The 12500-nt window shown below is 41.4% G+C and overlaps 1 protein-coding gene across 1 annotated transcript in view; it reads left to right on the plus strand.

Annotated features, from left to right (window-relative positions):
• The first annotated feature begins 1472 nt into the window (after positions 1-1472).
• The window catches only part of LOC138037414 (uncharacterized), a 13499-nt gene continuing 2471 nt past the window's right edge, over positions 1473-12500 (plus strand). The window contains exons 1-9 of the mRNA XM_068883343.1: positions 1473-1554; positions 3165-3285; positions 4159-4369; positions 4867-5025; positions 5253-5429; positions 5850-6010; positions 7656-7782; positions 8782-8855; positions 9344-12500. The exon at positions 9344-12500 is cut by the window's right edge and continues 2471 nt beyond it. Coding sequence (XP_068739444.1) covers positions 1473-1554; positions 3165-3285; positions 4159-4369; positions 4867-5025; positions 5253-5429; positions 5850-6010; positions 7656-7782; positions 8782-8855; positions 9344-12500 — 4269 coding nt within the window. The remainder of the gene's footprint in view (positions 1555-3164; positions 3286-4158; positions 4370-4866; positions 5026-5252; positions 5430-5849; positions 6011-7655; positions 7783-8781; positions 8856-9343) is intronic.

The following is a 12500-nucleotide window of genomic DNA, read 5'->3' on the forward strand; positions in this document are numbered from 1 at the left end:
TAAAGAAATGGAGGCCAGATCGAAAGGCGAGGCGGGAGAAAATATAGCTACAAAAAAATAACAATGTTTCGGCAAAAAGTTTCAGGCTCCAACATCCGTCAAAAAGGCGACGAAATCCAAAGAAGGGACAACGTTCAAAAAAGAGGGACGAGGGGGAAATACAGAAGATTAAGAGGGAAGAACAGAAAAAGAGACAGAAGGAGGAGAGACAGAAAAGAAAGGAAGAAGAAAGAAAAAGAAAAGAGGAGGAGAAAAGGAAACAAGAAGAAGAGAAACAAAACGAGAAGGAAGAAAAGAAAAAGAAGGATGAAGAAAAAAAGGCGGCTTGAAGAAGATAAGAAAAAGGTCGAGGAGGAAGAAAGAGCGAGAAAGAAAACGAAGAGGAAATAAAGAAACGAGAACAAGCCAACAATCTTTGAATAAAAAAGTGCTGAACACTCCAAGTAACAAGAAGTTCAAGAAGCAAGCACTGCTGGACGAAATTGCTAAGTGGGTTGGAATGTTTTTTTTTTTCCGTTAATCTAATAAATTAGGCAACTAACTTGTAAAGGTTGCAAGTGGGCCTCGATTTCCAGTCCGCGACAAAGCGGCAGAAATTGAGCCAAAGTTATGAGTAACCTAATATTTGATATAATGATGGGTGAAATGGTATATGAAATGAATCATATATGAACTGCGGATATGAAATTAAGTGAAGCTATGATCTTCGTAGGTTATGAACGCAATTTTTTACAATTGCGTAGAGAGGTCTGAAAAATTCAGGTCTTCAAACGGGGTTTGAACCCGTGGCCTCGCGATTCCGGTGCAACGCTCTAACCAACTCACCATTAGAACGGGACCATTAGGACCCCCAAATGACGAGCTCCCAACGTCAGTGGCTTCATAGCTCAGTGGGTTAGAGCGTCGCACCGGAATCGCGAGGTCAAAACCCCGTTGAAGTCCGGAATTTTTCAGACTTCTCTACGCAATTGTAAAATTGCGTTCATAACTGCGATGATCATAGCTTCACTTGATAATGATGGGTGTCTAAATTATAGTCATTTTCTGCATGTGGGTCAATCACAGACGGCTTTACGGCATTTAGCAGTTCCTTCCGAGTTGCTGGAGAGTGCTACATTAAAATAGATTTCACAGCTTTGTTTCGCGATTAAACCCTATATTTTTTGCTGTCATTTTCCCCCTTAGCCGAGAATCACCAGATTTTTTTGTCGTAACGAGATTTACCCAAGTAAAATTCTGAAAGTGGTTGTTTAAGCAGCAAAGTCAGAAAAAGCTTGGAACGAGCGCCCTGAACCGTTCAGGGCTTTTTCTGACTTTGCTGCTTAAACAACCCACTTTCAGAGTTTTTTTTAATTTTCTCTGTGATCTGTCCTAGTACTCTAATTTTGAGGATAAGCTGTGATCTTTACTCCTTGGTGTTTTCCGCTTTTGTACCTTCTGTGCACAGGATATCACCGTCAGCTAAACGAGCTATGCCGGTTCTTTCCAAACTCAGCCCTAAATTCGACAAGGAAAACGAAAAGTCACAAGATCTTAGTGTGGCAACGGCTGTTGGCGAGGCCGCAGTGATCCTCATGGCAACGCCTCTTTGATTGACAGAATGATACCAGCGATAGCCGCGGATCGTAAAGGATCATGGGTAAAAAAGTTGTGTACACTTGAGGCCGATTTACACGGTACTATTTTTATCGCATGCGACAAGATAACGACAGGCTTACAACTCGTTTACAATTGTCGTGTTCGTCAGAAAAAGCATTTTAGAACATGTTTTAAAAGGGAGGCGCGGTGGTCCGGGTTCGGGTCCTGACCGTGGACATTGTGTTGTGTCTTGGGCAAGACACTTTACTCCCTCGGTGCCTCTCTCCACCAGGTGTATAAATGGGTACAAGCGAATTTAATGCTGGGGGTAACCCTGCGATGGACTAGCATCCCATCCAGGGGGGAGTAGAAATACTCCTAGTCGCTTCATGCTACAGAAACCGGGGATAAGCTCCGGCCTGATCGACCACTTGGCTTGTAAGCTGACTTTACCTTTTAAAATTCCGGGACAATCGTAAGTCTTGTCGTAGGCCTAAGCTTGTCGCATGCGGCAAAAATCGTATCGTGTAAATCGGCCTTAAATGATAAAAGTTCATTACTGTTGCTTGAAAAACGTTTTTTTTTCTTCTCACATTAACGAGCAAGAAGGATATACCACCGGTCAATTGCCTTCGGTCGCGCAATTTATAAGACTTAGCTTCACGGACGGTCCCTCAGTTCTTCTTTGACTCCGTCGAGATCGTATAATTGTAAGTCTTGATTTGTAATGGAGATTGGACCTACCCTTAGCTTTGCTGTGCTCTCCATTACAAGCTAAGATGGTTGCTGGTTTACGCCGGCGTACGATCTCGATCGTAAACAACCTTTTTACAATGATTCTGGCATACTTCAAATTCACCACCTCCATTATTAAGGCAAACTTATGACCTTCCGATTACTAGCGTGAATGCTCTCCCACTGAGCTAGAGTGAGCTGACTAAGTTCAGGTGACAGTTGTCGCGCTCTACTGGCAGGACTGAAATGTTCAAAATGGTGTATTCTCGCTTAATTTGTAATGAATGAAATGGTTTTTGTTAAAGCGATGTATTTTATTCGATGTTGACTCTTAACAAACATTCCGGCGAGTCGGATTGCACCTTTGCTCAAACCTATGACCCTTCGATTAACCTTTGGTTTTCGTGCAGGTATCGCAGAAGCTCATAGAGCGAGTTTCAATCGAGTGTCGTAAAGCCAAAACCAAAGTAATTACTTTTGCCAATCAAACGCGAAGTAATTACACGTAACCGACACAAAGCGCGGGAAAATGTGCACGCACAAGCCACGATTGGTTTTGATTTCACTTCTGATTGGTCGAATAAATGGCGTGAGATCTTTGAACCAATCACTGTGTGAAGTAATGCAAACCGAAAGCAATTTGCTAATTACTTTCGACACTCAATTGATACTGATCCGCTCTAACCCACTAAAGTGTCGATGTCTCTTATCTGGCCTTGATCCAACGGTGTACCTTATTATCTAAATTTAGAATACGGGTCCTGCCAAATTATGGCCAATCAGATTGCACGTGACGGGTTATAGACGGGTTATAGACTTCTGGTGATAGTATCTGTTCTTATATCTTCTAGTTCTCGAAAGCTGGTGGCCGAGTTCGAGACGTTATTCATCGCTACAACACTTTGAACGACATGAAACCGCTGATAAAGTCAATGAATGGAGATGTGACGCCATTGAAAAAACTCAAGATAGGTACATCTCTAGCTAAACTAGAGAAGTGAGGAATTTGATACCTTAGATCGATATCCTTTTACCTAAAACGTGGGCAGACATGAAAACTATTTATTGATCTGTCGAATAAAGGGGGTAGTTTCTAAAGAAACTGTGGTACTGTGTCGGTGGGGAAGTAGTACACAAAAATTCGGTTTTATCTACGGAGTTGATAATGTAAATTGACCACCGTACAGGGATTCTTAAAGCTGACGTTTCGAGCGTTAGCCCTTCGGCTAACGCTTGAAACGTCAGATTTTAGAATCCCTGTACGGTGGTCAATTTACATTATCAACTCTATCGATCTGACGGTTTATTCGTCCCGGCAGTCTTCCAGTTAGCCAATTTGCTGAACGCAAATGTGAAGAATCTGTGCGCCGCATTACCCTACTCATCTCCACCGGCCCGCATCTAAAAATTTGAGAGTCCCTTTTATGGCCTCAACTGTTAACTTAGTTAAGACCACCAGACGGGTTCAAACTTGTGCCAACCAACACTCAGGGTCTTTAACTGATAACCGAGAAGAAAGTGTTGCCCTTTTAATAGGGACCTTAAGATCTACGACGCGGTGGCCAAAAAGAACGCCTCGAAACAGCAACATCATTGGTTAAAATAGGAAAAAAACGCCTTCTTATTCTTTGCAAGACAATACCGTTGGGCCCTGGTCTCGAGGACGCTTTGCGAAACCTTGACTGAGCAACTGAGCAAACTTCTTGATGTCGTGGTCTTGCACAGGCCGGATTGCATTTTTTAAAGTGTATTTGGATATTTTCACTTCTTGTTATTTTCAAATCATTTCTTATCTTTTACAAAAGCGCTGAGTTTTTATTAACCATCTTCTACACTCTTTTTAAGTGTCGATGGGATCGCTGAGGTAAAACTGCAGCAGATTGTCACTGACGAAATGAAGGCTGAAAAACATGACGAGTATAGTCCCGAGAATCGGAACGACTCGTTGTACAGTACGACACCCACACCGCCGTCGCAAAAGAAAAGGATCCTGCAGATGAGAAAAGATGGAAAGCACTTGGTTTCTTCACCGTCTCTGGAGAGGCTGAGAATCAAGGTAGTAGCTGAATGAAATTGAGTGTCTGGCCTCAGTTGTATGATGGCTGGATAGCTCGGTAATCCAGCTAGCCCCGCTTATTCAAAAGCCGATGAACGCTAATACCAGGTTAAAAATTAATCAAGGAGTTTTTTTCTCTACTCCCAAATGTTGTTCAACGCTGATATTCGGCAAAACTTTACGCTCGAAGAAGTCACTCTTGAAAAACAAAAATAAGCAATGATATACGATGAGGGCCGAGATTCCAATAACTTCACCAAGCTTTAATTGTTTTGTATATGAACGTTTCAGCTCGGTAAACAGGATGCATTTTGATCACATTTCAAATTTTTTTTTTTCATCTTGGTCTCCCAGCTACAATTTCTACCATAGGGTCGCAATTCACTTTGGTAACCGGGACCATAATAAGAAAAAAAAGTTCCTAAAGGAGAATCTCTATTCTTTTCATAAGTTATGTTACGGTGATTCATAGTATTTCCACTTATTCTTGCTTATAGCTGCTTGATTCTCCAGACGATGTTTCACTCACTGACAAAGACGCCGATTGTTCAAACAAGGTGGAAAAGAGGTCATTAAATTTCAATTCTCCAATATGGCAAGAAACGCCACTCGTCGCAGCAATGAAAGAACGCGAAGAAACGGCGGATCGCGAAGAGGTAAGGGTGTAAATTACAAAAGTCGTCTTCCTCATAACAGATGCTTAAGTTACCACTTAGCTTCTAATTGCATAAACGGTTGCTAAGGTTTTCTAAAAACTGTCAGAAATATGCAATCCGGCGTGACTGGCGACCACTCTTTAATTTGTTGTTTACAATTCAAAGGAAGTGTCAGCAAACGACGTTTTCAATGCTCACAAGGCTTTTTTCGTTATCTTTGTTTTAAGGGTGTCGTAGATGGAAAATCAGTAGGAGAGACCTCTTCCGTCTCGAAAAGTGATTCTCTCATCAAGGAATCCAGTTCAATTAGTTCACAAAAGACAGAAATCATTGTTACAGAAAAGGATGAGGAGAGAAAGAAAAAGAACCAACCAGCTTCCAACTACTCATTTTTGGATGAGAAGGTGGGTTTTTGCTTATGATAGACCGAAAACTAGCAAACCGTTCATCATTCCAGATCACTTTCGTGTTCCTTAATTGCATGGAGCCATTGTGCAGTAACACGGAAAGCTTTGAAATGCCAAGACAAGTGTTTCCTCATCGTGTAAAAATGAGGTAAAGAAACTTGGCTTCTTTGGATAAACGCGATCATTTAGCTAAATTTGGGGACAACGGATTAAACCTTTGAGTGGGGTCTCAGTTGAGAGGCCGGTCGGACCGTAATAAAAGCCAGAGTCTTTAAATTACTGGTAAGAGCGTGTTTGCTCATTATGTTCTCGCCATGTGCCGGACTCACAGAAACGTGTGTGGTATCGAGTAAAGCCCGAAGTGGCTATGGCGGATAAATTTAGTAAACCAGGGTGTCCTAATTCTCTTCAATTCAGATTACAAACAAGGATCTTCCTTCTACAAAGTTATCTCAAACGAGACGTCGCTCTTCCATGCAGCCAACCGAAGAAATGGAGGAGAAACTAAAGAATTTGCTAAACAGCACGACAACTCAGAAGGCTTGGGATTCAATTAAATACATGATTTTTCTATTCAAGTAAGTTAAAATTTCTTCCATTACTTTTTTCTCTTTCCTCAATAGGACGTTTTCAACCAACCTCTAAAGACACCAGTAACAATAGAGAAATGCACAATTGCTGGTGGACGAACAAAAGAAGCTAATGAGAGATCTTTTGTTTTCGTCCACCAACACGGCGGCGATGGTTTCACGTGAAAATCTCCTATAGCGAAGGAAAATGGGTCTTTTGTTCCTGTGGTTGGCACATTTGCATGAATAACAAAAGCAACGTTTGTGAAGAGATATCATCCCTATAGGATAGGCACTTCACCAAATCACTCTGCCTTTGAATCCTCTCTTAACGAGTTCCACTCTGTTTTAACTTAAAGAATGACTGGACCGCTGTCGTGAAAACCCAATTTACGAATAAGAAGGGCTTAGTTGATTTCCATCAATGTATCAATGTGAGAGGACAATTATGCGGTTGCATTAATAGGGGAGGTCGTGATCAAGACTTCTGTCAGTCAGCAGAGATGATCCTTTGTTTAACAAAAGAGAAAGGACAAAAGAGAAAGGGAACTGGAATCTAAGTTATTAGTCTGTCTAAGTTATAATCCACATGTGAAATCCACTGGATAGAACTACAACAACAAAAAAATGAATAAGAAAGAAATTAAATTAAAAAATTAAAAACATTAATTAAAACTTCGTTGAAGATAAAAGAATCTATAGTTATCTCCTATAAACCTGATTTTTTTGTTTCATTAAATGAATTGGTAGCTGCCACTCCTTGAGTGATCAGTGGCGTTTGAGGAACACTGAAATGCCTCAGTCTTGAGCTGGTTCAAGACACCTTCGAGCAAGTTGATTTCCAGCAATGTATCTATTAATAGGATTTAGCGTTGCGTTCAAGTTCAGACTGAAATTTGTGTTTTGTCAAAAATCATAGAAACAACTTTAGTTGTAATTAATAGACCCTTCTCCTAAATATCGGCAACCGATTTGAATGAGTTAAAATTGAACTGAATGAAAACCTGATACCAGAAATAGAAAGAGCACCTTAACTTTAGCGTATTAGGTGTTATATCAGCTGAGGAAATTGTTGTTGAAAGTGGACAAATTTACAGACGTTCGTGTTACTGGGGGTATGGCGTATACCATTGGTTACAGGCGTGGAGAAAATGTACCTCTTTAACTTGTGTGTTTTGTTTTCCCATTTCAGACCACGTGATGTTCCCAAGGGAATTTTCCTTTTGTTTTTTCATAAGTTATGCATACATATGCACGTGCATAAGACGCCATTTGAAAGAAACTGTTCCATATAGTAACATCACGTGGTCTGAAATTGGGAAAACAAAACGCACAAGCTAAAGACTAGGTGCATTCCCAAAAGAGAGGAGAAAGTTAAAATTCTTACTTTGCATCCACGTGATGAGACGGCCATGTTGGTGTACAAAACAAGAGAAAATGGCCTCACAAGTTTTGCATAATAATAGTCAAATTCCCAAAAGACATTTTACCTCATTTTTCTGTACATGAACATGGCTTCCGTGACGTCAGATGCAAACCATCAATAGGAGAATTTTCAGGCTTTTATGGAAAGCAGCTGCCTGATTGCCTGCTTACCTGTTTGTCGTTTCCGAAAGGTAGACGCAGAGCTAAATCTCTCCTGATTACTTTTTAGGCAAATACAGAAGGACCCGAACGAGGAAAAATATCGCAGGATATTTAAAGGACGAGCTAAGTTGAGAAAGAACGTTTGGACAATAAGAAACGCCAAGTTGTTCATGACCGAGAGTGGATGGACCGAGGTAACTAAGCAGGCACATCAGTTCCGTGTGTAGGGGAATGAAGTATGGCCAACAGTCGCCGGATTCTTTGAAAACTTAAGGAGAAATCAGGGGCGGATCGAGGATCTTTCTTAGGAGGGGGTTCACTACTTAGGAATGGAGTAGCTGACTGGTAACTTTTTTTTTTTGCAGAATGCCACTTGTACTAGAAAGCCGTAAGTCATCTCAGGATCCTAGATCTGCCCCTGAGAAAAGGCAAAAGCACACTCTTCCTTTCCACATCACTGTCCAAGTTTTCAGGGACTTAAATGACTGTTAAGGCCCGTTTGAACAGTTTCTTCATTTCTTGATCCAAATGTCGAGAGTGTTTGAACAGGTCGTTCATCAACATTGCTAAACGTGATTGGAATTAATGTCTATCATTAAAGTGCAGGTTACAGATGGAAGAGAGAATTACTGAATCCTCGCATCTATATGGACAATTTGAGCAATTGTCTCTTGAAGACAACTGAAAAATTCAGGTTGCTTCATTCGATCCCATGACCCTCTGCGATGCCGGTGCAATGCTCTACCAACTGAGCTTTGAAGTCACTGAATTGGGAACAAATGAGTCCAACAAATTGATCTGCTCCCAAGTCGTTGTTGCTGCTGGTGAAAGTGTGTTAAATCATCAAAGTTAAACTCATTTAGACTTTCATTCAACATCGATTCAACATCTCGTTTGTTGTCGAAAACGTTGGTTGGAGTCGAAGCCGTTCCAACATTCCGTTCGATACTTCCAGAACACACACACCAGGCTGAATATCTGGACTTCCCTCGCAGTCAAAGTGTTGGCTCCATTGTCGGAGCGATGTTGGGACCGTTTGAAGAGCCTCTTAGTTTATTTGCATCCTAAAAGAGTCCGGCCCATCTGATCCAACATTGTAATATTAGTACAGATATTCTTTGTCTTTCTCCGCAAACAGACCCGACAAAAACGAAAAATCCTGCCGCTGTTGTTGTTGTTGTTCTTTTTTTCAGGTTGGAAGTTTTCTTATCTTTCCGTTGTCAAAGAAAACAGAAGAGCCTTTATTGCTTCTAAATAAGTATCTTAGGTACGGTATACAGTATCCTGATGTAGTAGTTTACTAGCCTTGATTTCATCGCAAAACTAGTCTATGAGTAGGGAGGAGAAGGTGTAAAATGGGGCCTATAAGCCACTTTCATATTCGGCCGCCCCTATACTTTTTTGTTTTTACGATGATTTTACTAACTTATTTTAGTGTCTAAAATGTTTTGAATCTTGCTCGTCATGGAGGGGAGTATTTTATTTTGGCACCATTTATGGAAAAATCTCTATAAGCTTTGTTTTAAGGCAAAAAGTGATCCTTGGTCACTGGGCCTGCATATAGGAAAAAAATTTAAATGGGAATGGATTTAATCACTTTTTATCACTATCAGTGTGTTTTTATAGAGCATACAAGAAACGAAGAGGTACACACCCCACCCCCCTTTTCCCTAATACCCTAATACGAACACTTTCAGGACCCTCACTTAACTCATTTTTTGACAATTCAACGTTTTTCTTCTTCATATTTGTCAGCATCATTGACGAGAGAAGGCCAGAATGTAAGAATTTAAAAGTGATGGAAAGAAGGCCAACCTTTCAAAGAACAGGCTCATCTGATCTGGCGGAAAAAATAATGGAGCTGAAGGAAGCTTTAACTTCGTCGAGATGCAATCCTTATAGGACGAGAAGGCTGAGTTTAGAGAGGAATTCAAAATTAATGGGCTTTCGTAGGGCCATGTCGGTGGATGAAGTTAATGGATTGAGAAAAACATCAGAGAAATGTACCACTTTATCATCAAATGATTCCACGGAAATTGAATGCCAGAAACCGGAGAATTCCTTGAAAGAAGAAAAGGCTCAAGAGCTAAGCAAAAAACTTCGTCGTTGCGTCAGTGAGGATGTTCTTTACACCTCTCTTGAAGGCAGAGAGGACCGTACTTCACCAATCATCTGGAGATTCTCTAAGCGAGGGGTTGCTGAGAAAGATACAGTTTGCGATCTTGTTATGGAAAATCCTATTGACCTGAAAACGTCGGCTGCTACGGATGAGTCCGTGAAACAAGCAAAATACAACACGAATTCACTCCCAGACAAGGAAGTTACTGAACACGCTAATAACGACACAATGGGCGCGAAGCAGTATGCAGCCCTTCTACCTAATAAGACCGCGTCGAAGGAAGCAGACGAGTTGTCCTCTGTTCTGGAAAATATTTTGGGTACCTTGGAAAGCAGTACTGATTCAGAGAGAGAAACTGATTCTGAGAGAGAGTTGAAGTGTGCACCAGAGAAGGCATTTGCTTCGAAAACAGCTGCAGACGACGTGAAGGACGATGAGTTGGAAGCATTGTGTGAAACACTCAACATGATAATCGAGGACAACACTGGCGAATCATCCTCTGAAAATGAAGACTACAGCAACAGAAAAGAAAATCGTTATAACCTTCGGCAAGCAAGAGGCGATACGATCTCTCTAAAACCTCCATTGCGCCCTCGTAGAGGAACTACAAAGCCGCTAGAGAAAACTAAATGTTTGGGTTCTATGGGACAACCTAATGGTAAATTAGAACGTGAAAGAGTGATTCATTCAGAAAGCACACGATCACGACAAAAGGTTTCTTCAGAAACTCGTCAAAATAAAGCTGTTTCAAGGAGCTCAATTAAAACTCGTGCACAGCGCCAAAAAGAACTAAATAACACTCGCTTGGTTCTAGAAACATCAAGCCGAAATCAAGCTGTTTCCAATACACGGAAATCTGTCGTCAGTTCCAAGCCAACTGCAATTACTAAACGTCTTATCTCAAAAGCCAAAAGTAACGATACGAACAGACCCAGAACGAGGCAAGCGTTGTTGAAATCAAAGAGCGTAGCAAGTCAGAAAAATGGAATTACGGACACGGAGCGGAAGCTCTCGAGATCTAGTCGATCCTCGAGCAGTGAAGTCGATAAGACGGCAGTTAGGTTTGGTGAGGTGGAGCAAAGACGCGACAATCAGGCGTCCTTGATCAAGAACCCGCTAGAAAGGGCGACATCCAATAAAGAGAGAACCACAAGTAAAAATGTGGAACCACGCAAAGAGTCTGAAGAACTTTCCACTGAAAATGAAGAAATTCACAGCAACACTGAGATTGCTTCCGGATTTCAAAGTGAACGAGTCGTTTCAGGGAAAGATGAAACAGATAGGTACAGCCACCCGGTGGAAAGCAATACAACAGAGATGAATGTAGGAACTGTGGCCAAAGATAGTACCAGTCAATTGAAGAAGTCTGAAGATCAAGGCCGTCAAAATCCTGAAGAAATGTTTCAGGAATACCGAGATGACATCGGTGAATTATCAAAAGAAGTCCAATCCCATCATGATGAAAGCTTCCCTCAGCCAAATGAAGACGATAGCCAAGACACCAAGGACCAAACCGACGATGCGCTCTCGGAAGTACTTATAAAACAGTGTCTTCCTATCACACAGAGTGTTCCAACAATCGATCAAGACAATGAATTAGAATTGCCTACATTTGATGAAACGGAGAGACACTGTGACATGGAGGAATCTTGCATTAATAAAAATGGGTTTTCAAATGTGACAGACTTCGGACATACTGAATCGAATCCTCAAACTGTTCAACACAGCAATCGCAAGATGACACAACTGGATGCTGGAGAACAACTAGAACGTGAAAGAGTGATTAATTCTAAAAGCACACGATCACGACAAAAGGTTTCTTCAGAAACTCGTCAAAATAAAGCTGTTTCAAGAAGCTCAATTACGACTCGTGCACAGCGCCAAAAAGAACTAAATAACACTCGCTTGGTTCTAGAAACATCAAGCCGAAATCAAGCTGTTTCCAATACACGAAAATCTGTCGTCAGTTCCGAGCCGACTGTAATTACTAAACGTCTTGTCTCAAAAGCGAAAAGTAACGATACGAACAGACCCAGAACGAGACAAGCGTTGTTGAAATCAAAGAGCGCACCAAGTCAGAAAAATGGAATTATGGACACGGAGCAGAAGCTCTCGAGATTTAGTCGATCCTCCAGCAGTGAAGTCGATAAGATGGCAGTTGGGTTTGGAGAGGTGGAGCAAAGACGCGCGAATCAGGCGTCCTTGATCAAGAACCCGCAAGAAAGGGCGACATCCAATAAAGAGAGAACCACAAGTAAAAATGTGGAACCACGCAAAGAGTCTGAAGAACTTTCCACTGAAAATGAAGAAATTCACAGCAACACTGAGATTGCTTCCGGATTTCAAAGTGAACGAGTCGTTTCAGGGAAAGATGAAACAGATAGGTACAGCCACCCGGTGGAAAGCAATACAACAGAGATGAATGTAGGAACTGTGGCCAAAGATAGTACCAGTCAATTGAAGATGTCTGAAGATCAAGGCCGTCAAAATCCTGAAGAAATGTTTCAGGAATACCGAGATGACATCGGTGAATTATCAAAAGAAGTCCAATCCCATCATGATGAAAGCTTCCCTCAGCCAAATGAAGACGATAGCCAAGACACCAAGGACCAAACTGACAATGCGCTCTCGGAAGTACTTATAAAACAGTGTCTTCCTATAACACAGAGTGTTCCAACAATCGATCAAGACAATGAATTAGAATTGCCTACATTTGATGAAACGGAGAGACACTGTGACATGGAGGAGTCTTGCATTAATAAAAATGGGTTTTCAAATGTGGCAGACTTCGAA

Source organism: Montipora capricornis, chromosome 2, assembly GCF_036669925.1.
Source record: "Montipora capricornis isolate CH-2021 chromosome 2, ASM3666992v2, whole genome shotgun sequence".
Lineage (NCBI taxonomy): Eukaryota > Metazoa > Cnidaria > Anthozoa > Scleractinia > Acroporidae > Montipora > Montipora capricornis.